This window comes from Kwoniella bestiolae, chromosome 5 (assembly GCF_000512585.2).
Source record: "Kwoniella bestiolae CBS 10118 chromosome 5, complete sequence".
NCBI classification, from domain to species: domain Eukaryota; kingdom Fungi; phylum Basidiomycota; class Tremellomycetes; order Tremellales; family Cryptococcaceae; genus Kwoniella; species Kwoniella bestiolae.
This window is the reverse complement of record NC_089245.1, coordinates 963,780-990,279: the sequence shown is the minus strand read 5'-3', so window position 1 is coordinate 990,279 and position 26,500 is coordinate 963,780. Positions and strand designations below refer to the sequence as shown.

Genomic DNA, 26,500 nt, shown 5'->3' with positions numbered 1-26,500 from the left:
TCTACTCTTCTCTTGAAAGGTAGAGTATCTCGGAACTAGAAACCCATCAAAATGGCTATTGAACCTTCTACCTCTTCGGCTCCTCAAGCTGAGGCTCAAACCTCTGTCCAACAACTCAAAGCGGAACAAGCTGCCGCAGCTGGTATTCAAGAAAACGGAGCTTCCGTCAATGGTCAAGACGAGCAATTGGTAACTGGGGAAATGGATGGATTAGAAAGTCAAATGAGCAGCGCAACCATTGGTGAATTGCATGCAGCTTGCGCTGAAGGTAGATTGGAGGATGTCAGAGCTGTCTTGTCGAGGGGCCTCGAGGGATTGGAATCTCTTGGTGAGTACTTGATCCTTCGCTTCGTAGGAGGACATACTGATTCTGGGTTTTGGGCAGACGTCAACACTGGCTGTACACCTATCGTCCTTGCTATCCGAGAGAACCACCATGATGTGGTTAGAGAACTTTTGTCGGCAGGAGCCATCGTACCTCCTCCTGGACTCACCAACGACCCCCTGATGCTCTCTATCCTTTGCCTGCAACCAATGTACGGTATCCCACCTCAATTCATGGGTATGCCCCCTCAAGATTTCTACCAACAACCTGGATTCTACCCCGCAGAAGCTCAACAACAACACCAGAGGGGTATGTTCATGCCCCTCCCACCTTCTGGACCCGCTGGACCAAGAAAAGATGGTGTCACATCCTCCCCCAACGGTGGTAATCCCAACAACCTCCCTCCAGCCGAAGTGTCCAAGACTATCCCATGTCGAAATTTCCCCAACTGCAAATACGGCAATTCATGTGTGTTCTTCCACCCAAGACATCAACCTTTCTTCCCTTCCGCCCATGGTCCGGCACCTATCGGACCAAACGGTTCCTTCATCCCCCAGGGATACGAGAATGGTTATCCAGCTCCATACCCTCCTGTCCCAGGTCCTTATTTCATTCCTAACCCCAACAATCAAGCATTTGTACCAAACCAAGTTGACCAACAACAACAATTACCTGCATCTGATATACCCCAAGAATCACAACAACCTTCCGATATCCAGCATGATCAACAACAACAGCAACAACAACATGTACCATCAGCCATCGCACCAGTTTTCGTTCCAGGTTTCCAACCATCCGGTGACATGATGTCACCTCCCCCTCCTCCCGCCGGTCAATTCGGCATGTCCCCCCTCTCCCCCTCGATGCTGGGCTCATCGTTGCCCTCAATCCCTCCCGCTGAGGCATTCTTCGCCGCTGCGTCGCCCCCTCCTACTGGCTTCATGCCCCCTCTCCCTCCTGTCGCTATGAACGGACCAGTTGCCGCTCACGCCAGAAGACAGAGCTTCAACCAGCAGCAATTCGGTATGCCTGGTAAACCCTTCGGCCACGGTAAGAAGCCCAGCTTTTCGGGTGGAGCACCCAAATGGATGGGTAGACCCCCTGCGCCTAATGGTGCAGCCAAATTGGGAAGCTGGAAAGATGGAAACCCCCCTCCATGCGCTTTCTACAACCAAGGTAATTGCAGAAATGGAGAATTCTGCAAATTCCCTCATCTCGATGCTGAGGGTAATGACTGTGAGTGATCATTCTGCTTTAATCGCATTCCTCATTTTACATGCTCGCATACCTCTACATTCCAAATTTTCACTCGTAATTTATTCTCCGAGACAAGGTTTGGATTATCTCGTAATATCTTACTGATATCTTGTTTCACCATCAATAGGCCGACATCCCGATGTCATTCGAGGCGTCTTACCTCCCGTACCATCCTTCTCTGGTCGACCTCGAGGAATGAGGATGATGGGTGGTCCAGGATTCAATGGACCCGTCGATCCTTCCTTCAGACAACAACAGCACCAGCAGCAGATTCAGTTCCTGCAACATCAACGAATGGCTGCTGCTCAAGCTCAACAAGGTATCAATGCCTCTGCCTCCGCTCCTTCCGCCGCCCAATCTACCGATGACAAAGCCGAGTCCGCGCCGATTGAAAAATCTGATTCTGCCGATGTTCCTTCCGTCACTGTAGATGGAGAATCTACCTCTCCTGCATCAGCTGAAGAATCTGCCAAAGCCCTCCCTGCCAAACCCGTCATGCCCAATATCATTCGATCAGCCTCTCAACCTGGGGTTCAGAGAGTCCACGTCAATGGGAACACCTCTCGATCGCACTCTCCCGCTCCCTCAAACGTCTCGTTCCACGGAAATGGCCATCCTAGAAGAGCAGGCTCAAGGGTCCCCCCTCAAATGAACATGAACGGTCACACCAACTTCGTAAATGGTGGAGCCCGAAACGACAAGAAAGGTCCCTCCACACCTTTACAAAGAGTTCCTCAAGCTCATGAGTTCCCTGCTCTCGGTCTTGGATCAAGCACCCCCACTTCGGAGAAGAAGGAAGCTTCATGGGGAGGTAAGACCGCTGCTCAGGTGCTTTCGGCTCCTGCTCCGCCTAAACCTGAGACTCCCGTTGAAGTCAAGGTTACTGAGCCTGAGGGAGAGGGTAGCGATAGTGAGAAGAGTGGAAAGGCCGGGGTGAGTATCTAGTTTCTCGTCTCGATATGCTGAAGGGATGTCATGATGCCGATGCTTATGATATTATGTTATGATAGAGCATTACGATGGATTCCGACTCCGAATCTGACGCAGTAATCATCTCCACCAAACCTTCCACTGCTGCTCAATCTGGAACTGCTACCCCAGCTGTCACTGCTCCCGAACTCAAGAAGGCTCCTATCAGCTTTGCATCTGCTGTTGGGGCTGCTGGTCTTCCTACGGGACTTGAATCTGCGCCGGTCGCTCTCAAAGCCTAAACCGGCTTGGTCCACCTTGACTTATCCGCATGTGTCCAACATCGATAATCGCCATCTAATTTTTCATATTTCACATTGGATCTTTCGATTCTTCCCGTTTTCACTTTCATCACTTGTGTAATTTGTCACCATTATTCATAACATCGAGAAAAGAACCATACGTACCCGCAGGGGCCATTCGCTCAGTATATACGTTACTGTAAATCACTTGGCTTGGACACCAAGAAACCCCTCGAAAATATGGTCGAAAACGTATACGTATATGATCTATCTTCTCGCTTGTTTCTCATATATAGCATCTAATCTTATCTCATATTCTGGTTCTGCTTTTGCTTTTGTTTCTACATCCTCTTACTTTTTATTCACTCTTTATTTCTCTCTCATTCGAAACATCTTGGAACGGGGGCAGAGAACGGGGCAGGTGTATATAGCATTTCATGTCTAATCATATCCTTTGTGTGATCGGTGGATGATCTTGGGTTAAGCCCAGGTCTGGCTGGGGTATGTTCTCTTGATGGTTTTTAGCTACTTTACTTTTACCCAGCATATGTGATGGAGGAGGGTTATTCATTGGTTTACTCGTATTGAAATTTTATTTATTTGGGATGATAGCGATGTATCATTCTTTGTTATCTCTCCTTTACCTATCGAAATCGCAGACATCCCTCTCTTTCTTAGACGGCATTCTGCTCTTAAGCAGGAAATGATCCTCTATCATTGCTGTATGAGTACAGTGATCCTTCGCTTAAAGGTGCCAATGTCCCCTCTCCCACTCCTTGCGGTCGTGTGAACATGGGACACAAGTAGCACAGCATTAAGGGGAAGGAGATGACACGTACGAAAGCCGAGAAGGGAGATGAGTTGGGAGCACGTTTATGGAATAGTCAGAGTTGATCTTACGCTTTACCATTCATAACCTGCCCATCAAATCAATCTATCATCTCGTTCTTTTGACATCCAAGGTGCCAAGGGGAGCCAAGCTTGCCTTCCCTCACCTCTCGACTTCGGGCGATGCATCTCCGTCAGAGGGATATGCTGGCAAAAGCTAAAGCGAGGTGAGATCAAGAATCAAACGGACCGATTTGATACCGGCGGCCATCCATGCGGACTTTTATATTGGTAATGTTCTAGACTGGTCGGTGGTGCCTTTGATCGTGTCCTCTTGTTGTATCCCTTTCAAACATTACTGATGATACCTCTGCCCCCGTGGGAAACCCACCTTGTTCGGATTTCACTTGCCACTTGTCCCTTCTCCGAGGGCGAGCTTACTTGTCGTGCTGGCATGCGGAACACACATGATCTACACAGCAATATTCATGATAAGGGGAAGACTCGCAATTATTGCAGCATGTGCAATCAAGGGTATAATTATAGAGTAGTAAGATTTGACGTGTATCGTCTAGCTGATTATTTTTGGATATTTCTCTGTTTTAATGGAAGATAAGCTACCAGCCGACGTAAGCTGGATCTCAACTGTCTACTAATTCTCTATCGTTCGCAGTCGAATGATTGGTGAACTGTTTTGAACTCTACTTATCACTCATCTCGATTATATTGATTCGTCAACAACATATGAACCGGTCTGTGATCATCAAGCCGACAATCCCGATAACAAAGAGAAGTCCAATCACCTCAAAATCAAAATCAAAATCAACGTTTCATCATTCATTCATCAACATCAATTAGGGATTAGACGTTGATCGATTGATTAGTTGATTGATCCCATCAAACGCAGGATAACACCTTGCGACTCAACCCCACTCTCAATCTGGATCTGGATCCAAAGACGAACAAATCACGTTATCATCAGTACTACAGGCAGTTCATCGGACCGAGCAAGATACATGGCTAAAAGGTCATTCAAGTCCATTTCAAAGTCGCAAAGTCGTGGATTTGACGTCTTTAAATTCCAAAGTCAATCTTTCAATCTGGAAATAGATAGATCATAAACACGACTTACTCGATCGAGTATCGCTCGTTTCACACTACGCCCCCTCCAGTTATCTTCCAAGCGAAGCAATAAGTGGAGTCTCGACCCACCACGACACGACATTGGGGAAGAAGTCTGTCAAACTTCTTTTATCGACCCCGAAGAGCTTCTGGTATCTCAACTAGACGTCATCTCGCCTATGTCTGAGACAATAGGAAAGACAACGTCGACACGGTCATACAAGATATATAAACCCTTCTCCTGGAAAAAAACTACCTTCTCTCTTTTACACCAGTACCTCACGCTGCAGCTTTCGCATCGATACTCCATAAACAATCAAAGCAGCTCATACAGTTCCTACCTTATCTCCACTTTGATCCGAAGCCAATACTTCCTTCGATACTACCCAAAGTGACCAACCCACCGGCCTCACCTCAACCTCAAAGGCCCCCACCTCAGCCCCAACCTAAATCGCCTACACCCCCTCCTCGCCCTTCCAATCCCGGACCAGGTACCAAACCGAGACCCAATCCCGGTCCTCCTCCCAAGAAACAGAAGACCTAACAATCGAATCAAGTCATTCCGAACCTCGTCTCAAACCCACCAATATCCATACCACCACCCACACCCGCACCTCTCAAACGAATTTACATCCCATTGTCCCCCCGGGGCTCTTCCTCTCTTGGTTCATCCATCATCCACTCGATCCGCCACTTGGACACCCAACTCTCCCCAACTAGTCAAGCTACTTCCCAAAAATCAAACTGTCGAACAACCCTTTCAGACAACAGCCCCAACCACCACCCTTACCACCCAGAAAACCATCCAATCCTCAACCACAACCACCACCTTTACCTCCTCGACCTGCACCTCCGCCTCAGCCAAAACCACAACCACCGCCTTCACCACCTCGCAAGTGAAGTAAATCCATCAAGTCAAAAGACTTGATAGCTCCCACTCGTCAATACGTTTTCATTCTCTGAAAGTCAACCTCAACCCCCTCCTCCACCTTACCCTTGTCCCTCTCCACCACCTACCCCACCCAACGAGGTAGACTTGAACCTTTTGGTATTTGGTCCAAAACCATTACAACCCATTCATCCTAATATCCCTTCGCAACCTCGAAGATGTGCTTGACTCACCCACTCTCGCCTACTCGACACCACTGTCTGACCGGCGTTGGGCAAGCACCAGTCAACATGCAAGGTACAACGACCGGGAATGGGAATGGGACGTATGCGGATGATCATAAGTGCGAGTGTGAGAAATGTAAATGTCAGACCAAGACTAAGAACAAGATTTGCTCTTTGGTGAGTACGCTTCATTTCATCGGTTAAGTGCTTGCTTGATATTTAGGAACCTCGAGATTGTCTGACCCATGTCTGTTCTGCATCTCTTCCAGTGCTCCAAGGAAAGTCATGCCTAGTGCGATGTTAAGCGAGAGCGAAAACCTGGGTTTGTTCAGGATCGGTAGTTTTCATAACACTTGAAAGAGAGACGGGTCACGAAAATAACGATCTGTACTATTGGTGAGATTGGTTGAGGGTTGAAGAGCGGTTCATGCTGTTGATGAAAACGAGAAAGTCGATGTTGTCTTCACGTTGATCGTGACGATACATTTTTCAACAGAGGAAAGCAATTATGATGTAGATTAGAACATGCATATTAACGTACTGTACATACAGATCAATCAGTCGCAAAGGGCATTTACATGGAATCACGAGACAAGCAGGGCCCGACCTAGATAATGATAACGTCGACATCGCCAGGTGAAATTACGCAACAGGCTGGGCATTAGCACCAGTAGGAGTCCATTTCTTCTTCTGAAATTTGGCATTTCCACCGTTCTGGTCTCTTCGATTATTGTTGCCGCTGTTGTAATCCCTTCGAGGTGGTCTGGAAGAGTTGAAAGAGGGTGCGGCTGAGATTGTTCCTGCCTGTCTGGATGCCCAGCCTGATAGAGGTGCATTGGGATCTGATGGGTCCGAACGAGGTTTCTTGGGACGAGGTGCGGATTCGTCGGCGGGCTGGAAGAACAGATCCATAGGTTAGCGGGGCTGATCTCACCGAGGCGTGTATCCCTCAATATATATTATGGTGATCATATAACAGAGAGAGGTGGAGACTAGATTGTCAATTGAAAAATTGGATATGACGAACTCACCTTAGTCTTCGACTTTACCCTCCTACCTCCCCTGATCCTAGTCTTACCATCCTTCTTCCCCTCATCACCCTCCTCTCCTTCGCCCTCGGCCTCGGCCTCTTCACCAGCCTCTTCCTTCTCCTTCTCAGCCTTTCTCTCCCTCTGAACCCCCACTCGACTATTCCTCTCCTCGATCTTCCTCTTCCTGGTCTCACTCTGTCCACCCCCACCAGCAGTCAACTCCACATTGATCGTCCTTCCTTTCAAATTCGAATGATGCATCTTCAAGGCCAACTGCATAGCTGCTGAAGTTGGTAGTTCCAAGAATGCGATTCCTCTTGATTTCGGTTTAGGGTTTTGGGGAGTAGGTTTGGTGGTGAGTAGACGGACTGAAGGGGTCGCGCCGAGAGTAGGGGCGAAATGCTCTTGGATCTCTTCTTTGGTAGTTTTGAAACTTAGGTTACCTGGTGCGAACAGATTAGCCATGAAGCCTTCCTTTTTTCCGACCATGTAGACATGAACCAACACGACGGGACTCATGTCGATGATGAAAGTTGCTACTCACCGACAAACAGGATGAATCTCTGCTTCACATCCTTTTTCGTCTTCTTCTTCTCCTCGCCCTCTTCATCTTCGTCCCAAGCGGTCTTCTTCTTCTTCCCCTTGTCGGTTTTCTTCACTTCTTCCGATCCTTCCGCGACTTTCTCATCATCCTCTACTTCACCTTCCACTGCTTTCTTCTGCTTCCCACTAGATTTGGATACGACCACAGCGTCCTCCTGAGGCTCTGCGTCTTCCTCGTTGTCGTCTAACAGATCATGTTCAGGTACATCAGGTTGATCCACATCTTGCGCTCCTGACTTTTTCGCTTTCTGCTTATTCCTGAAAGCTGCTAGCTTCTGTTGTTTCTTTGTGAGTGTTGTTGACATGTTGTAAGGAGTCGATGCTGATGTGTATCGTTGCCAGTCAGATAATGGATATGAGTTACCAAAGAACAATCAACTTCCAAGGTGGCCAACGATCAGATTTCAACTTTCGACTTTTGATTTTTATCAAAATAAACCCAGGTTCCGGGACGGAGTTGCGATCAATCTCCGTGCTATTGTTGCACCAACATCTTGAATTCAGCTGCGATGCTCTAATCTTAGCATCACTACTGTACAAGTGGTTCGATCCATCATCTATCTCATCGGCTATGATGACGGATGGGCTGTACAAGTGTCGGATGTCGCTGTATCGGAAGAGTGAACGCATACCATCAGTACATAAGCTATAAACAAGATGACTTTCATTCGCCTGGAGGAGCATGCACAATCGTCAAGTGGAGACTGTTCGATTTGTATGGTGACATGCGATTCCCATGTGGTTGTCAAAAGTCTTCGGTATTGTTGTGCGATTACCCTAAAAAAGGGGCTCATGGTCAGTGCGCATAAAGTCAAGGCTGCTTTTGTTCTTGACGCATTGTTTGCCAGCTTACAGTATAATCTTTGTCAGCAATGACGCTTGGACCTGACAGCGTAATGATACATATATATCTGCACTTTCACGCCAGCTCAGATTGCATTTTGTCCCCATCCCCCATCCCCTCTCCGTCTACAGTCCATCTATCTTTCTCTTTTCTTCTGTGCTACCAAAGGACTCATTTACATACATCGTACTATCTTTCATCTATAGAAGCAAGTACGATGCTTGATTTGACAGCTTTGAGAGAACTCATCTCGCAAGGTGATCATGTCATTCGGATTCACGATGACACCTCCCTTACCAAGCTCAATGGGGATAATGAGTTTGTGAAAATGGACTATGATGATTATGGTCCCGGTGAGGCCTGGTTCGATCGCTGGTGTGATCTTGATGCCGAGAGCAAGGCAGACGGAGTCTGCGCACACGTCACTGGACGGTGGGGTCGTGGACCCGGGAGAGAATACTTTGTGGATGATCCGTGGATCTCTACCACCTCAGATTTGGATTGGGCAATCTGGGAGATAGCTCGTAGACTATCTAGGCATGAACCCGTGAACGAAGTCAAGATGAGCATCATCGAAAAAGAGGGATTTTGGGATCTTGAGCATCCGTACTATCGTGATTGTCGAGATTTACATTATAATATGCATGTCCCATCTTTCCTCCAAGATGCTTTTGATTCGGATACATGCGCTGTGAGTCAACGCGCTTTCCTCCTAGCTGGACAGTCATACGAAGTTCTTTACTTTGGCAAGATCAGAGCAGAGCAGGTCCTTCGAACCTACACCTTTACCCCAAACGTGAGTCATGATTCAATACCTTTTAGATACACTGCACATCTCGCTAATCATCTCACAGTACCTCCCTTGTCGGCTCCTTCCTGAATGGTTGGGATACGGCAAGACAAGAGCATTTTCCTGGTTGAACAATCTTATCTGGGATCCTCATTCAACCTCGTTCCGCCTTGCCGAAGGATTGATCATGGACAAACGAAGCAGATTATCATGCTAGGTGGGTCTACATTCTTAGCATGCGAGGCACCGTAACTGATCGCAACCGCCCTTCGTTCAATCGCAGCGCATCCCCGACACTCCCTGTCACAAATTCCACTTACCAGGCTTGGAGATGGAGACTTACGTCTTATAAATACCTATTTTTCTTCCGAACTGTGGTATCGTTTCGTATGCATCCATGATGATTGGTGAATGAATGTTCAAGGGTAGACGGATCCAGTCAGTTGATGGACGATTGCCAAATTCCAAGACATCTTCTCCACCCAATACCCCACTTTGATCTTCAGTTCTTTCTCTTCGGCCTGTGAAGCATGCGCATGCTTTAGCTTTTGAAAGGGTATATACCAAGTCCTTATCGATATCATGTATACGGAGGTAGATTGTAAGACTCCAGGCTCACACTCAGCTTCACTCGAACACTGTCTCTCAAATATGTTACGTAACAAGGGAGACAAGTCAGGTTACTCCATTTTGCCCTGAGTTCAATCATGTTCCTAGACCGAGACTGAGACTGCATAGAGTAGTATGATACCACTTCCGTCATCATCGCTCATCACTGTACTCATCTCTGCCATCTATCTCTATCTTCCTTTCATCTCTCCTTCATTCTCTATACTTGCACACCATCACCAGCATATACAATGAAGCTCACCTCTCTCACTCTTCTCCCCCTACTCGCTACCGCAGCTTCAGCAAACTTGGCCGCCGATGCTCTCGGCTGGGCTGGTGAGCTCGTATCAGGTGGTGGCAAAGTATCTACCACCGCTGCCAAGGATGGTGACGTGAGGATCATGGATAGTTGGAGCTATGTTGACTGTGGTAAGTCCAACTCATCATCGGCTCTTCGCTCGTGTCATGGGGTCAAAGCTGATCAGCGTTTCTGTTCATTGTCTCCCTCCTTATCATGTTGATCGACTACCCTTGTCGCACGTGATCTCCCCTGCTTTACACCGGGTTGACCGGATGAACAGGTCTCGCAACCGATGCAGTGTAAGTTTGTACATTCTCCATCGTTGTGAAGCACACCAAGCTTACCATCTCAATTCAATGATGTAGCCAACTCAAATCCATTCATGTTACCCCCGATCCTCCTGTCCCAGGAAAGAACCTTACTGTAGAAGTTGAAGCGGATGTCATCGAACCTATCAAGGTGAGCTACGATTCCTGTCAACTCTTCCTGACCTAGCTGACATGGTCCATCTGTCATCTTCACTGATTAGGAAGGAGCATACGCCGATGTCACCGTTAAGCTCGGTCTGATCAAGTTGTTGCAAAAGCAATTCGACGTCTGTGAGGAAGCGTAAGTGGACTTATATCTATACTCACCTATTCCCCTTTCCCCTGTTGTTTCTCTCTCTCAGTCTATCTTCCACGGCTACATCATAAGATATTATCCATCGAAAGGGAAAGGCTGACGGATTCTTCTCATCTAATCTCGCAGTCGAAACGCCAACGCTACTGTCCAATGCCCTGTCGCACCAGGTCCATACAAGGTCAAACAGACTGTTGAATTGCCCAAGGAGATCCCGAAGGGCAAGTCGTCAATCCACATTCCACTCATACCCCCATGCACAAAACTCTTGACTCAGTCGCAGAGTACTGTACTGACTGACTCGTGTCATCTTCCAAATAGCCAAATTCTCAGTTCAAGTTAGAGGTTACACCGATGAAGATGACGATATGGTCTGTCTCGATCTTTTCGTTGACTTTGTGAGTTCAGTCTCGTATCTCTAACACTAGACTTGTGTCAACTCCATTCTGTGTTCATCGAAGGTGGTGAAACTGACATCCCCTGTTTCTCTGATCTCAGATGAAGCGACCCGGTGGTGGTAACTAGAGTAGGCGGATCAACCTGATTTAGAAGGATAGAGCCATCGCAATTAGTTTTAGATAGGCTTGAAGTTGTGGAAGTAGTACCAAATTGGGATGCGGGGGGACTGAATCTATATGTACCATTTCCTTTCTTCCCTTTCTCGTTCCTCTGTCAGTATTGTCCCAAGTGAAATGTAATATTCTGATCTATAACTTTCAAACAAGCATGCATCGTTGAAATCGCTCTGACCTCCTGATGTTCTATTTCTATGGTCTCAGGTCTCGCTTCTCACTCGTCCTTGCGCATCGTATCATTTTTTGCAATTGCAACCCTGGCATCGCATTTCATGGTTGAGTGATGCGTCTGCACAAATTCATAAATTAAGATTCATTCATCAAGCCATTAAAATATAACGTATAGTAATCATATCACATCATATCATATCGTATCATTCATCCTACCACGTCAAACTTCATATCATATCGTATACCTCATATACGTTCCATATCTTCGTGTATATTCTTCATCGGACAAGATCAATATTCCAGCAGATCTATAAACATATCTAACCACCTCGACATCTCAGCCCAGCCTGACCACCCGAACTCATTATCAACCGAATGATCGCTGGTCCATCTATCCAATTCTTATCCCGTAAGAACATGAAAGAAGCAACTCAAAGAGCTACCAACGTTTTCCTCCATTCCTTTTCAATCGGTCCATCTTCCCTCTGATCAAAAAGGGGAGAAGCAATCGCAGACTACCGATTTCGCTCCACCACATCTAGTAGAGGATTCCTGGGAGGAAGAAGGGAGATTGAAGATCGATCCATACACCTAATCAAGGTAGGCGAAGAAAGTACCAGTACTATCGATCTTTATTTCGGTTTCGAAAGAATGGGAAGGGGAATCGGTCCAACCATCTTGTCCAGAGATGAAGAAAGTCTCGTTTGGGAGACTACCGATTCCATTTGATAGGTTGAGATCGAGTTTGGGGATGATCGAGGTCATGAGAGGATCGTTGCAGGTTGTAGGTTGTGTGAGAGGGAGAGATGTATATTATATCCACATGTAAGGGTGATGGTGAGAAGAGCGAAGAAACTACAAGACAGCAAGCAAGAAATAGAAAGAGACCAAGACAAGAAGACGAGCCAAGAGAACAGAAGGAAAAACGAGACCACAAAAGAAAACTACGAACCAACATGAGAGATGGAAAATGCGAAACGAATGAAAGAACCGAATGTATATATATACGTGTGGAGGGTAGAGCAAGGACGGTGCGATATCGTTGGAAGAGATGACGTGAGGTCCAATCACCTTCCTCGAAAGAGAAAAGGTAAAAGCAACCAACCATCAAGGCTGCCGTCCATCATCTCTTCTCGATATTCGGGGGAACCACAAAGATCCATCTTTCTCTTACCAATAAGGTCACGAGAAAGAAGCAACTTATCCTATACCAGTAGGATAAGCTATCTTTGCGGGAGAGTATGCACAGATGGTGTCAAATCGTTAATGGGGATAAAGAGAGTGAGTGAAAAAGGATGGTGGCGATGTGAACAAGTAACGTAAAACTAGTTGAGGAGTGTTTTAACGTTTCAAGGAAGAATTGAGGAACTACAGACCGAGCTGGCTAGAAATAACTACATGCCAGAAAAAGTATCGCACAAGAGAAATGATTGAAAGGCGATGAGACGAGACCAAGCAAGAGAAAAGAGAAAAGAAAGCAGAGACCGAGCCAAGCAGAACGGAAAGAGAGAAAAGCAGAAGAATCATATCGGAGGAAAGACAGAAGAAACCATTCGAATCAAGAAAGAGACAGAAGACGGGAGATCGTGTATCCATTAACGCAAGAGATGTTCCCCGATAGCGCGGATCAGGCGAGAGATCATTTCCATTCGTATACCGGTCGTATAAGGGGATCGTTATCGTTATACTCGTAACAGACATAATTCATATGTTTGTATGCAGGGTATATCGTTATTTTCGATCCGATGGTTGTACGTGAGAGATACAATGGATCAAGCGTAGTGAAATAGGTGCACGTACAATGATGTGAGGAGGATGTCGCCAATCGTCGTAGATAGCAGAGCGAAACTGAGACTGAAAATGCGAGTTGTATACATGTGTGGATGTAGCGAAAGAAGCCGCACAACAAATTCGAGATATTCGGACTGTTTCTTCCCCTGTCAGGACTCCGATGCTCGCCTGAGAGAGCTGGTGAAGAGCTCACACTGATTATGTACATATTAGAGCACCGTCGGTAGGAAATGGTGTGATGTGATGGGTTTATTGGGGTCGATTGCTTTGACCGGAACCAGGACTGTTGGAGGCGGTTCGTTGTCTCAAGACAATGTCGTTGTGAAGGATTCTATAGTCTGAGTCAGCGAATGCACACCTAAAGTTATAATATGCATGCTCACTCTCGAAGTTTAGTACATTCTCTATTGGCATCTTCGAGTTGACTGAGCAAGTACCTATTGGCAGCTTCGATCGATTGTATATGAGCGACGGCTATAGTAGGATTCATCTCATTAGCTATGTACCACAACGTCACTGTAACGAAGACAAGGTTCATCTTACACAGTACTCACATCGGTCAAGTAAGCTGACTTTCGAAGCTCTTTGATTGGATTGGGGTAAAGCTTCTTTGAGTCTTCTGAAACCCTCTCGAAGTTCGTCACGTCGTCGCTATAATGTACAGTCAGTAATTTAAAGGGATCAATTGATGGCCGCCAACGGCACTCAGCAAAAAGCTTCGCGCACCGCCGACGAGCTCACCTGCTCGCTTTCGATACGGGCTTTTCGAACGTCCTCCCTTTTAGATGAGACTGGTACTCTGTCTTCGTTGTTGCTGATGACATCGTGAAAATACGTCAGCTTACAAGTCCATACAATGAAGGTAGACTGTGTGAGTAGAGAGCGATTGGTACTGGTAGAGGAGAAAACATTGATGGTGGGGGTGAACAGGATGGCTCAGAGGATATAGGGCAGAACGAAATACTCACTTGGCAGCAGCAGAAAGACCAAGACCACCTCCAGTATTCCCTTCATCCTCTACATCGCTAATATCGTCCTCCTCCTGTTTGATGATCTTCTTGGTGTTGGTTCTAGTTTGTCTAGGGCGAGCGATAGGTCTTGCCTTGGAGGCAGGACTAGTCTGCTGAGGGTGGAGCTGAGTAGGTACCGGGAAACCAGCTACCATCGATAGGCCAGGACCAGAAGGAGATACATTGGCGAGGTTTGATACACTTGTCAAGGGAGTACCGTAAGTCAAGGGGAGTTGATACATGTATGGGTGGTTTGGAGAGGTATCGGATAATTGGGATCCTACTACGCTATGTGGGCTGACCAATGATGGGCTGACGGATGTTGGCGCGCCGAATGACAGTCGGTGGGAGACGGAGTATCCGTGAGGGGATGAAGAGAGAGCAGGGGAACGAGGTGGGGATCTTGGGTTCCTTGCGAAGTCTCCTGTGGCTGTCCAAACAAAACAATATCTCGTCAGCTTATAATGTCATATGAATGTCGTGGGTGAGAGAAGACTTACCGCTTGATCTATATGGATGGAAGAAGGTAGGATGATGAGCGATATTGGAAGTGCCGTGACTTGTACTTGGAGCTGATATTGATTCGTATGTCATGGCGTATGGAGGATATGGATATGAGCCAGAGGTGATCTCGGTATTGGCTTGTGGTTGTGCGAAGATGGTATGAGGGTCTGACATGGTCAAGGGTGATAGTGAGAAGTGATGGTTTTCGATTTGATGGTTGTTCACTACATACCAACAGAAGTGACGATGAGCTTAAGGGGTTTCATACTACGAGTAATGATACATGTGTAGCGAAGGTGTAATCACTGTCATGAGCTCCCATGTTCTCATCACGACTTTGAGGTTGATCCTCTTGATTGTTATGTTGTTGGTCGACCATGGAAGGTTCAGGTGATCTTCGACCGTCGGGACTGGCGATATAGTATTCCATATTACTTGAATCTGGGTTCATGACTAAGTTAAGTGACTCGTCAATATCAATGTTAGAAGGCGAAGAAGTATAAGAGAGATGTTACACTCACATGAGAAGGAGGAGTCGAAGAGGTCGTCGGATAGAGTGGTGTTGAAGGATGTATCTTGAAATTCGATAGTACGATCTTGAGCGGTGGAAGTGAATGGCGTGCTGTTGCTCATCACACAAGTTGACATGGATGTGGTACTCCTGTTCCAACCAGTCGATATGATAAGCAGATGAGATACAAAGAATACAAGAGGGTAGTAAAGAAAATAGTAAAAGGGGGGAAAACAAATTTTCAGTGGAATGGGATATCGGGCGTGAATGATATTGGATTCGGGTTTACAGGATAGTACACCATATGGATGAGTAAGAATTAATCATTGAATTCCAATTCTTTGGGGAAAAAGAAATGAGGATCCACACATGATAGACGATGATCAGGTACAATAAAAGATAAGAGACATCACAAAAGGGGCTGTGGACTCACAATAGAAGATCGACGTGAATGATTTGCGAATAATACGATAAATTTGATCTAGATGTGACGAGGGGATGAAGGGTGTTTTTAGTTTTAGTTCCCTTTATCCCGTCGATGATTGATGAGCTGGTGAAGTGAAAATTTGTTCACTGATGCTATGAAGATGTTTGGTTGGGATCTGCAATGGTCGATTGTTGATTGAGATAAACCTTGTTGTCGTTACAAGCTAGATATGGGTCTCACGAAGAACAAGAACAATAGGAAAATCAAAGATGAAAAGAGAATGGAAATGGAAATGCCGAGACAGTAAGAGAATCAGAATCAGAGAGACGAGCGATAAATAGGAAAAGCTGAAACTGAGCGAAACAAGAGACAAAGAGATCCTAGCGATTTAAGTACCGAGAGAACAGAGAGTAGTTTAATTGAACGTACAAAGGGCAAAGAGAGAAATCGGAACGGTGGCAAAAACAATAAGAAGAGACAAAGTTTGGTAACTGAAGTTTGTTATGGTGATCGTGAAATGATGAAGAGAGAGAGGGAAGAAGAAAGGGAGAAATCGAAAACCCCAAATATGATAATTTGATAAGACAATTGACAAGGAATTGAGTCACCTACGAGTAAGGGTGGGGGACAAGCTACGCTGGGCCGATTCGCATCTCCCTATACCGCAATGATCAATATAATTGGTAAGGCTGAGCTCTGGGATGTAAGGAACCTTAGGGTCGTGTTTTGATGAGAGGGGATGATGACTTGGTATTGTGTATTTGCTGTGTCCCTTAATTCCCTTCTCAGACCATTACCGTTACTGTGATTCATTGTATAGTAGTGATAGCCGTTTCCGCCCCCAAAAAAAAAGACTTTGGCGAGAGCTGATTTTGGCGAAGTTGATGGCTCCATATCCATATCCGCTTTGAGCTAAATCAAGGGTTGTCAGAAGGTCTGCTATTGTCAAAAGACAATGATCATCAACGTCATTCTGCTGTGATAAATCCATTTTAGCTCATCGGCAAATACTATCCTTGTGTGTCGATGTGAATTAGTCAAGGGTCTGGATCTGGACATTGTGAGCGGATGTTACGAACTGAGAGGGTAGAGTAAGAGGGATTGACATTAGTGTGAAAGTTCAGAGAAACACAACCTTTTTGTTTTTGTGGGTTTATTCGGACCTTTCTTTACTTCCATCCATCTTTTTCCCCCACTTGATCTCCTTATTATTTGCCCAGAAAGGGTATAATGATGAAGAAGTATCAAGAAATCTACGCCCTCTTTGTCCTTTCTTCTTCCTGCTCTATCCATATGAGTATTGTTGATTGTAAGATCCGTACTCTTGGTATGAAGCCACAACAACAGCAAGACCGGGCCGAACAAACAATACTTCCCAAGCCATTATAAGTAGAGGCGTCTTATTCTTCTAGTCTAGCACAACAAAAGCGTTACATCCGGATCGTCGTCAAGTTGTAAGCAAGGGTTGACAATAAGATCGAAGCCTTTGATGGTGAAAGTCGTGTTTTGTAAACTTGACAAAAAGACCCACGAGGTGCAGTGAATAATACCAAAAAAGGATGAATAAAGTTTGTATCGTATTGTGGTATCGGCTTATTTCATGATCGTCCTGAATATCGCGTTATTGTGTGACAACGACGTTGATGTCTTTGTTAGTACTCATTGTTAGCTGGAAATGATCTGACATACCTGGTGATGGTCCGAAAACAAAAACAGTGTTAGATAGATACTGTATAACAATCATAATGAGGATGAAAGACTCACACAATAAACGTGAAAAAGAAGAAAAAAGATTTTCAATGTTTCGACCCATGATGGTATCTCTCTCATTGAAATGCAATGTTTCTCTTTGTTTCGATGAAACGGTTGATCCGTGCAACCAACATTACAAGCTAAAAGAAGGATCCGAGCGCATCCGTGCGTTGGGATCACCGGTTTGGCGCATGCCATAAAGGAAACTTCCAAGATGCTCATATGGAGATGACTCACATTACGTCGCCCTCGCCTCTATCTATCGATCAAGAGATACACCATAGGAGAGCAGATCAGGCAGTATTTGGTGAGGATATCAAGTCACCAATCATCCCTTTTGGTGAAGAGTAACCAGTGCGATCTCTCCTCCGTGCCTGACTTGGGCGCTTGTATCACGTGACACGCTCGATCACGTCGTTTACCTTACAGGTTGCAGCGAGCGACCAAAGTTGAGGACAAAATGTTGCATGTACAAGTACATTTCGACAAATTCTCCTGGCAGTTGACACATTCATCCTCGTACCACATGCAAGGAAATACTATATAACTACCTCATGCATCTTACCAACCATAGCAACAGACCATCGGGCACACAATCACGTCCGCTGCTTTCAGATTCCTCGGATTGATGTGTGTTCAAGCTTGCACCGCCTTGATCGTGAGTTCGGAGGTACAGCTTGATGTAAGAGTTTCCAGAGAACAATAGTGCATCATCAACGTCCTATGACATATAACGCACATGACAAGTATTAATCTTTTAGAAATTCCAACGGCAAGCCCACTGCAGACATTCCAACATCGCCATGCCCGTATCACTCCAACCCCCTTTAGACCAGAATACAGGCCATCGACGATTATTCGAATCCCACGGTCCAGCTTCCAACGACCATGAGCGATATGTGATCAAGCGCTCAACCACTATAGCAGATGAATCTCAAAGACTCAATCGAGCAGGTACACCTGAAAGAATAGTTGAACGATCCTACTCTTCCCTCCAGAACGAAGCGTTAGCTATAGACTACATTAGTATACATACTACCGTACCAGTCCCGAAGATCATCACCACATATGAAGATAGAGGGTGTTTCGTCATCATCCAAGAATACGTGGAAGGGGCAATACAAGCTTATGATGCTCCCGTTCACCTCCATTCCACCATCATCAAGCAATTGGAATACTTCGTCGAACAGATGCGCAGATTACGAAGTCCAAAGCTCCAATGTTTCTATCCCCAAATCCACCTTCCCGCCCGACTCGTAGCTAATAGGATTCAACTTTCCCATCTGGAATATCCATACGACAAAGATGCAAGATACGTACTATGTCATGGTGATTTAGGATGGCAGAATATATTGGTGGATCCCCATACTGGAGAGATCAAGTGTATATTGGATTGGGAGTATGCTGGGTTCTACCCTGCTGAGGTCGTTGGCGAGTTCTGGAAAAGACATGGTACGGCTGATCCGTTGGGGAGTCTTGATGATGATACGGAACAGATATGCGAGTTCCTATGAAATCTTAGTGTCAAGGGGAAGTTTGAGGAGAATTATGCTACGGTACCGCATAGTGAGATAGATTGGATGGACAGGAGATTTCCTTTGAACAAGGCTGTCATGGATCGAGCGATTACTTCGGGAGGATCGGGACCTAGACTTGGTAAGGTTGGAAAGGCAGTGGCAAGGATCCGAAGGATGTTGGGCGGGAGGTTGAACACGCAACCGGAAGATGCTGGGAATTCGAAAGAAGACAAACACTCTGGTACGTCAACCCAAGCACCACCTGATCAATCAGAACAGCCTACAGAGATCATCCCAGTAATCCCACACGTGCCAGACGATTTGTGAGTTCATCCTCTTACTACCTCTCGCAACTATCTATACTAATTCTTTGAACATGGTAGTCCTTCCAAGATCATCCCTGCTGGCGATAATGACAAACAATCGGATCCATGGTAAGTCCATCGCATCATCGCGTATCCGCTCCCTTCGCTAGCTCGACACTGGCTAATGGCACTGGACAGTGATGCAGAAGAATGGTAAGACTTCCTCAAGGATCATCCCAAAGATACGATCGTATCGTCAAAAACCCTCACCGTGCACAGTGCCATCGCCTCCCGCAAGAACCTGCTCAAGCACGTCGAAGCGTTGAACACTGCTTTCAACATAGATTATCGCATCACTCAAAATTGGTTACACGCTACTTCGTCTGATCTTCATGCATATCATGCCATGTTCCATAAGAACGAGACACTATCTCATGGTAAGTTACCACTACTTCATTTCCAAAACACCACGACCCTCTTGCTGATGATTGGTGGTATAGTAGAAACGTTACATCTCGTCGAGCTATCCAGACTGATCAACAAAGCGTTTAAAACTTTCCAAGAGGAGATGCGAAAGTCCGTTGAACCGCTTGAGAAATTCCAAGAGAATCAATTCACATCGAAAATCCAACTTGATCGAGCTCTGAAGAGATGGGCATCAAGGGATGAGAATGGTGAAGTCGCTTCTATCTGTTCGATGTCAAGTTTCGAAGATGATCAGGCGCGTAAGCGATATGCGAAGATGCATTCGGATAGGGATGAGACCTTCAAGTTGATTGAGACTATCAAATGGGGAGCTGTAGGGAAAGTGAGTATATTCAGTTACATTGTCGTTACTGCTGTCACCACTTGACTTCGAACTTCGAACTAATCAATGATTATCGATGTAGTACGCCGAGAACCTCCTGATCACCGCTCACGCCGCTGAAGGTCTCCTGCCCTTCATTCCTGACAGAGTACGAAACATGCCTCCTTCAGCTCATAGTCCAGAGAGGGAAGAGGTTGAAGATCGAGCTAGAGACCTCCAACTAGGCGGAACTGGTGGGTTTGAGATACATGTAGGGAAGAAGGAAAGTTTGCTATCTATTGATCCAAAGGAGCGAGGTGTACCGGATGAAGATAAGTTTGAGGAGTGGAAGGAAATGCCTGATTGGGGTTTGAAGAAGATATATAGGGAGGATGAAAATTATGTGGAGGGGGCGAATCACGAGTGAAGTTTTGTCTGTGACGACGAAAGGAGGAGTTTCACTACATCATCAAAATCCATCGCCGAACGCAAAACCTCATGATGGTAATCATCGATCAAGCAGAGTGTTTCCCCCACCTTCTAGCCATCACGTTCGGTCCAATAGCGAAAGGAGTGGGTATCGATCAGTGATAAGCTGAATCCATCGCAGTATCAATTGCTATGTATATCTGTTTCACATTTCCATCAAATGATGATAGCTATATAAATTGCAGTTGCTGTTATGACAAGTTCGTGCATAGCATACTGTCATCAAGGCACTGCCGTATATCGGAGTAGAGAGTCTGTGCCACGAACAAGACATCGGTATGGCTGGTACCGTCACCCCGATACTGGTCATGGGAATCTTCAGTGACTTACTCACATTTCCTATACACCTGTGATCTAGCTCCAACTCCCCACCCAAGAGATCATCATCAACCCCAAAACCATCCCACTGATTCTCGTACCCCTGCCATCACTACTATACACCGTGGGATTCTCAACATCCATATCATCGTCCCTACATACTCCCCCATCCACCTCCTTTAACCAGGTATCCACGATCAAAGAAGTATCGACATCGCAGTAATAGATTGTTGGTACTTCATCCCTTTTTTTGCTAGTCCTAGTGACCACAGGTGCGTTCGCCGTATTGCAGATATAGGTTGAGCAGGCAAGGTCACCGAAACATGCTCGATTGAGGGCTGTGTTTGTGGAGGGATGGTCTGTTGGACACCAGCTATAGAGGGTTTGAGGGGACATGGTGCGTTCTGGGCTTAAGATTTGTCCTTTTCTGGTGGGTTTGTCTTCTCATATTGGGGGTCAGAGGTTGAAGAGGTCGATAAATGCAAAGATGCCCACTTTCGACCTCGATTGAGCAGGCTCTTTGTCGCTAGGAGTGAATACTGTACATTGTCGAGATGAGATTTAGAGTCGAGGCACAGGATGATATATCATGCCATTTTATTCAATGGACGTTATCGGTGGTTTGGCAGCACACGCACACATCTAATTCAGAATGTCTCTGCTGCTATTTTCTCCTCTCATCATGATGTATCGTACACATGGAGATGCATTATAGACATATATCAGAGGGTACAGGAAAGGGGCGTGATCGTCATCATTGGATTAATCAGAATCAGAGTCAAAGTCCATGGGATGTGATATAAGGTTTCACGAAGGGTATCGTCAACGGGTACTAATATTCGATCTACAAAAGTATATCGCAGTTCATTGTCAGCTTGATACCTTGACAATAGCTGAAGGTCAGGTGTGAGAGAAACGGTACTCACCTCGAAATGCATTTACCAAATCCTCCTGATCAACCAAATTAACCCAACCAACCCCAAAACGGTAGTCTGACCAAAAACCTCCAACTCCCTAAATCCAGCCGAGTCGGATCCAGCCCCAGCACTAGGCGAAGGCGATGACGATGCAGAAGCAGAGGCAGCAGTAGTTCGAATGCTCATGGAGACAGTGGCAGAAGTAGTAGCGCCAACAGACTTAGAGGTAGTAACGGTATTAATCGATCTGACACATCCCTTACTTCCAGCGTTGGTACCGCACGTCCCGTTCTTAGGGGGGTTACTCCAGATATCCTCGGCCTTTCCCGCGTCAACGAAGCAGTTGTACATGTCTGTATGGCCTGATTCGATAGCGATGGAAAGTGTTGAGTTGAGCTTGCCGCAGACGTATTCTGCACAGGGACGGTTGGTGAAGCAGCAGTAGTCGAGAGTGGGGTCTATGTCGGCGATTTCATTGGGGAAGGAACATGACCAGTTGACTGAAGACATTTTGAGTTATGTGAGTTGTATTGGGTAACTGTTGAGGGGAGACACTGGAGATGTATGGGAATGGATTTGAGGTTGATTGGTCGAGAATTGCGATAAGGAGGGGGGATGTCTTTTCGCATTTTGGGCTGGCAGATAGCTTTTATATGATACTCTTACTTGTGGAAATGGTTGGTGCGACCATATCCATCTTGTGTTGATTGAGAGTAGCTTGACTGTTTATTAGGAAGTCAGTTTCAAATTCACAAATAGTAAACAACGCTGATACCACCTCTTGGCACTGTGCCTTCATGAGCTGTGATCTACTCCGTCAAGTCTATCCGCCAGGCCTTCGCTCTTATCAGCAGACATGTAAGCCTCATCAAACCCATGTTACTCCTTGTTGAAGCAAGGTGACACTGAGCATGTCTGTACCTGTTCACTCAGATCTCAGTTTCCTGTGGTGACGCTCGGGCATGGGCCTGGTCCGCCTCCGCCTCCGCCTCCGCACCCGCACAATCACCCTCAAAATCCACCTTTGTACCTCCACGGCGATTGAAGCTATGTCCTATCATGACTAACCATCGACAAGGATGAGCTTGAGCATGGTGGATGAAACGAACATATGAGGGTTCGAGTCCAAGCTATTCATCCATGTTCATTATTCACATTATAGTCATGATCCGTAACAATCGTCATACTTAGTCAGCCTGCGGTCCTGTACTCATACAAAACCAACTTGGTCGATCCCCATAGCTCTCCTAGCGGTTATGATAGCCACCAACTCCTTTATGAATTCCTCCAATATCACACAGTTGTCTAAAATCGTATTCAAGCTGACCTTCTTCGGTCCATCCTCCTGTTTCCGCCGTGTATCACCTTCATCCATCTCATGTCGTGCATCTTCTTCAAACGTGGCACCATCACCTACACCCTCATGTTCTAGCGGTATCGATTGAGTGGTATTTGACCATGGACCAGTACTTATCGTCTGTTCCGCGCTGTCCACTTGCAGATCCACATCGGTCTGCTGATAGTGTGATCTAAAAGGAGAAGGGTTGATCATATCCAGCTCATCCACCTTGATCGGCGTGGCGAGTCTTCCACCCTGTTCAGCATTTGGTGTAGGCGATTTGTTAGGTGTTCGTAGCATACTTCCTAAAGTGGGAGTTAATCCGGAGGATGACGACCTATTAGGTGTACTTGCTGGAGTCTTCTTCTTAGGAGTCAAAAACGATTTGATACCACCCACCAACCCGGCAGCTGAAGGTCTCTTCTTCGTCTGCGGTCTGGGCGTTTCCGGTAAGCCAAAAGAAGACGGTTCAACATCCAGCATCAGGTTCATGGCTTCGTCCAAGTGATCTGCGAATAACAAACCTTGTCTTCTCTCCGCCAGGAGCCTTTCGAACGGTTCGACGCTGGACCGATAAGAGGAGATGGTCTTGATGATTTCTCGAGAGATCTGGTAGATCGCAGGAAGGGGGACAGATGAGCGTGTGGAGAATGGGTCAGATCCAGGCTGAAGAGGTCGATCAATATCGTAGTCGGAATCATCTGAATCTGAATCATAATCTGATAGACTGTCCTTAGGTCGAGTAGATTTCGCTTTCCACGGGTCTGATTCCGGTTTTATATCGTACAGCAGCCATCCAGCTAATGATCTATTTGGGCAGAGTGCGATAGCACTGACAACTCCGGTCATAGCGACGTTCTGATCTGGAGTATTGGCGAGGAATTTGCTGAAGGTTGATAGTATATTCTTGATGAGCGGATCCGAGGGGTTCAAACGATGCTGTATGGGTTCTTCTGTCATTTCTAGGCGCAGGATATTCTTCTCCGTCTCTCCCAGGAATGTAGTGGGTATCTGAGCCGATCGGAAGCATGAGTCTGCTTCTATCAAAGCAGTCATATCTGTTAGATAGACAGCATAGCCAGCAGCCATCTCAGCGGACGAGAGCGATGGGTCGAGTCGAGTGACCAAGGAGCTATATAGCTCGACTTCCTGCAGGTGGACATCTGTCGAGTTGACCGGAACTGGTAAAAAAGTGTCCATGGTGTCTAATGGAGAGGGAATGGGTCGTTTAGCCAAAGCAGTAGCAGCAGGATCTCGAACTACCGACAATAAGCCTTTGACTGATTGTCCACAATGATCACCCAACAGCGTACGTAGTAAGCGCAAAGCAGCTGTTGATGAGGTCGGTTCCGATGAGTGGAGATTATCAAATATGAGATCCTTCAGCGTGAACCGACCTTCGTCCGCAAAGTAGTCTGCAGTGTAAATTGGTTGATCGATGAATCCCATTGCTCCCGTCTTTCGTTTGTTTTTCTTCCTATCTTGAGCTGTGTGACCTAACTCTGAAGATCCAGTATCCATCAAAAACGCAAGTAATCGATTTAACAGCGGTCCATCATCCAGGTTTGATAATAGCACATCTAGGTAGGTCAAGACAGCTACCGAACTTCCATCATGGCTTGAGCATTCCAAGACCGAAGGATAAAGTACGTTATCAAGGAAAGATGACTGGATGGCATCGAGAGTAGCTTCTGATATTGCATTTCCTAGCATATGTGTCGTGGAGATCTCATGGCAATCTTGATCGTTGTGAGTATGGCGTATCGCAGATGTACAGCGATGTATTATATCTTGTAGAAATCCAAACAGCTTGAGAATCAAATCAAGCTGATCGCGAACTTCTTGGTCCGTCGAGGAAGGGATCTCTCTATCAGGTAATTCCCGCCCTGCACCGAGGTACATCCCTCCAGAGTTCGAACCGCCCATCTCCCTCTCTTGTTCTGCTATTTCCGCTAAGGATGGTACATGTAGCTTTGAAGGTAATAATGAATAGATAGCGCCTAGACCAGCAGCCATGACTTCCGCAAAATCACCGTCAAGTATAAATTCTCCTAGAGCATCTCGGGCATCTTGAAGGGGGTCTGACCCTTCCTTATCATTCAGATTGGGTGATCCGCTGAATATCTCGCTGGGTGGGAGAAAGGCAATGTCGAATAAGAACAATAAGCCTGCTCGAGCAGGATCACCAATCTGGCCTTCACGATGGACGAAGCGGAGTAGGTAAGAGAAAAGGAGGAACTCGAAGTGATGAATGGTGGTGATCTTGCTGGATGGGCCGGATATGCCTGTGTGAGCTGATGGAGCAGGAGATAAGGCTCGTTCAAGGGGAGTGGATACGCGGGAAGGATGCGGCTGAAGCCAGCCTTTGTCGTGGAAGAAGATGAGGAGTAGCGGGGGACTGTGGGATGTCAGTATAGATATCCAACAACAACAGCGACTCGGACGATAGGGACTGGTTGGCGACGAGATTGTCGGGTGAAAGTAAAACTGATGAGAAGATAGAGAGGACAGTCCGAGTGCACTCACTAAGCTACCATCCTAGAAGCCAAAGTACACATCAACCCCACCAAATCTTCTTCAATTTCATCGGTACCTCCCCTTCTCTCCATATCAGGACTCATTCCAGCAGCACCCAATACTCTAGCTCCACCATCTACTTTCTCCTCGGGTTCTTCACCTACACATGACCGAAGTAATCGTCGAAGTGGTCGATGAACAGCATTGTGTACCAAGAAACGTTCAGAGAGGGAAACGATCAAGTTGTTTATCGCTCGGAGAACTTCAGCTATATCAAGTGCATATTATTAGCTGACAATAAGAACGATTGGGATAATGGTGATGGGTTTGACTGACCCTTGATACCGTGGGGTCTATCTGGTTCACATAATCTTTCCAGCTGGGCCAGCAAATCATTCTTCAGGAAGTATTCCAGACATGCTCCAGTCGTACTGTATTGAATGTCAGCTGCGTCCTCGTCATGCACTTGGTTCGAGTGACTCACTCTTCATCAGTCCTGTTACTCTCATATACCAACGCATCTACCATATGTCGAAGTTGATTGGGTACCTGAGTTGACGATATGCCTCTACAAGAGCAGACTCTTATCAGCAAAGCACCTCCGATGATGAGACCACCACACACACACCTTATTATCTGTCTCTCATCAGGTTGTTCCAGCGTTTCCTATACACCCACACCACAACAATCAGTCACGACCGTACACTCTGTGAAGGGGAGCAACCCACCTTGATACCTTGCCAGGCAAGGTCAAACTGCCCCAAATCATCCGGCTGCGATACCGCCTTAGCCTCCTTGGGCGGCTGTAAGAGTCGAGCAAAGAAATTTGATACTTCCATTCTGGCCATCAAGGCCGAAGTGGGAGAGTGTTGCTATATGCTATGAGTACTGTCCAGACTTAGTGGTATGTTGTTA

At 46.3% G+C, this 26,500-nt stretch overlaps 10 protein-coding genes across 10 annotated transcripts; 5 read left to right on the top strand and 5 right to left on the bottom strand.

Annotated features, from left to right (window-relative positions):
- Positions 1-51: 51 nt before the first annotated feature.
- I302_106760 (uncharacterized protein) lies at positions 52-2,793 on the top strand (the record flags this gene model as incomplete). Its single annotated transcript, XM_019192587.1, has 4 exons — positions 52-328; positions 386-1,561; positions 1,710-2,515; positions 2,593-2,793. The coding sequence occupies 4 exons, from the start codon at positions 52-54 to the stop codon at positions 2,791-2,793; spliced, it is 2,460 nt and encodes an 819-aa protein (XP_019045584.1).
- Positions 2,794-6,498: 3,705 nt separating this feature from the next.
- Positions 6,499-7,795, bottom strand: I302_106759 (uncharacterized protein; the record flags this gene model as incomplete). Its single annotated transcript, XM_019192588.1, has 3 exons — positions 6,499-6,750; positions 6,888-7,330; positions 7,432-7,795. The coding sequence occupies 3 exons, from the start codon at positions 7,793-7,795 to the stop codon at positions 6,499-6,501; spliced, it is 1,059 nt and encodes a 352-aa protein (XP_019045585.1).
- Positions 7,796-8,551: 756 nt separating this feature from the next.
- Positions 8,552-9,341, top strand: I302_106758 (uncharacterized protein; the record flags this gene model as incomplete). Its single annotated transcript, XM_019192589.1, has 2 exons — positions 8,552-9,130; positions 9,189-9,341. The coding sequence occupies 2 exons, from the start codon at positions 8,552-8,554 to the stop codon at positions 9,339-9,341; spliced, it is 732 nt and encodes a 243-aa protein (XP_019045586.1).
- Positions 9,342-9,984: 643 nt separating this feature from the next.
- On the top strand, positions 9,985-11,180 carry I302_106757 (phosphatidylglycerol/phosphatidylinositol transfer protein; the record flags this gene model as incomplete). The annotated part of the gene is made up of 7 exons (XM_065870328.1): positions 9,985-10,162; positions 10,315-10,333; positions 10,400-10,493; positions 10,564-10,643; positions 10,785-10,876; positions 10,977-11,053; positions 11,154-11,180. 7 exons carry the CDS (start codon positions 9,985-9,987, stop codon positions 11,178-11,180), a joined length of 567 nt encoding a protein of 188 aa, XP_065726400.1.
- Positions 11,181-13,441: 2,261 nt separating this feature from the next.
- Positions 13,442-15,354, bottom strand: I302_106756 (uncharacterized protein; the record flags this gene model as incomplete). Its single annotated transcript, XM_019192591.2, has 8 exons — positions 13,442-13,523; positions 13,576-13,666; positions 13,747-13,843; positions 13,934-14,006; positions 14,161-14,632; positions 14,703-14,930; positions 15,013-15,159; positions 15,228-15,354. The coding sequence occupies 8 exons, from the start codon at positions 15,352-15,354 to the stop codon at positions 13,442-13,444; spliced, it is 1,317 nt and encodes a 438-aa protein (XP_019045588.2).
- A 2,845-nt stretch (positions 15,355-18,199) lies between these two features.
- Positions 18,200-18,910, top strand: I302_106755 (uncharacterized protein; the record flags this gene model as incomplete). The annotated part of the gene is made up of 1 exon (XM_019192592.1): positions 18,200-18,910. One exon carries the CDS (start codon positions 18,200-18,202, stop codon positions 18,908-18,910), a length of 711 nt encoding a protein of 236 aa, XP_019045589.1.
- Positions 18,911-19,009: 99 nt separating this feature from the next.
- On the top strand, positions 19,010-20,432 carry I302_106754 (uncharacterized protein; the record flags this gene model as incomplete). Its single annotated transcript, XM_065870327.1, has 5 exons — positions 19,010-19,236; positions 19,297-19,347; positions 19,498-19,655; positions 19,722-20,026; positions 20,109-20,432. The coding sequence occupies 5 exons, from the start codon at positions 19,010-19,012 to the stop codon at positions 20,430-20,432; spliced, it is 1,065 nt and encodes a 354-aa protein (XP_065726399.1).
- A 416-nt stretch (positions 20,433-20,848) lies between these two features.
- On the bottom strand, positions 20,849-21,208 carry I302_106753 (uncharacterized protein; the record flags this gene model as incomplete). The annotated part of the gene is made up of 1 exon (XM_019192594.1): positions 20,849-21,208. One exon carries the CDS (start codon positions 21,206-21,208, stop codon positions 20,849-20,851), a length of 360 nt encoding a protein of 119 aa, XP_019045591.1.
- Positions 21,209-21,750: 542 nt separating this feature from the next.
- Positions 21,751-22,239, bottom strand: I302_106752 (uncharacterized protein; the record flags this gene model as incomplete). The annotated part of the gene is made up of 1 exon (XM_019192595.1): positions 21,751-22,239. The coding sequence occupies one exon, from the start codon at positions 22,237-22,239 to the stop codon at positions 21,751-21,753; it is 489 nt and encodes a 162-aa protein (XP_019045592.1).
- A 700-nt stretch (positions 22,240-22,939) lies between these two features.
- Positions 22,940-26,424, bottom strand: I302_106751 (uncharacterized protein; the record flags this gene model as incomplete). Its single annotated transcript, XM_019192596.1, has 6 exons — positions 22,940-25,466; positions 25,595-25,853; positions 25,922-26,016; positions 26,070-26,153; positions 26,214-26,251; positions 26,314-26,424. The coding sequence occupies 6 exons, from the start codon at positions 26,422-26,424 to the stop codon at positions 22,940-22,942; spliced, it is 3,114 nt and encodes a 1,037-aa protein (XP_019045593.1).
- Between the last annotated feature and the right edge of the window lie 76 nt (positions 26,425-26,500).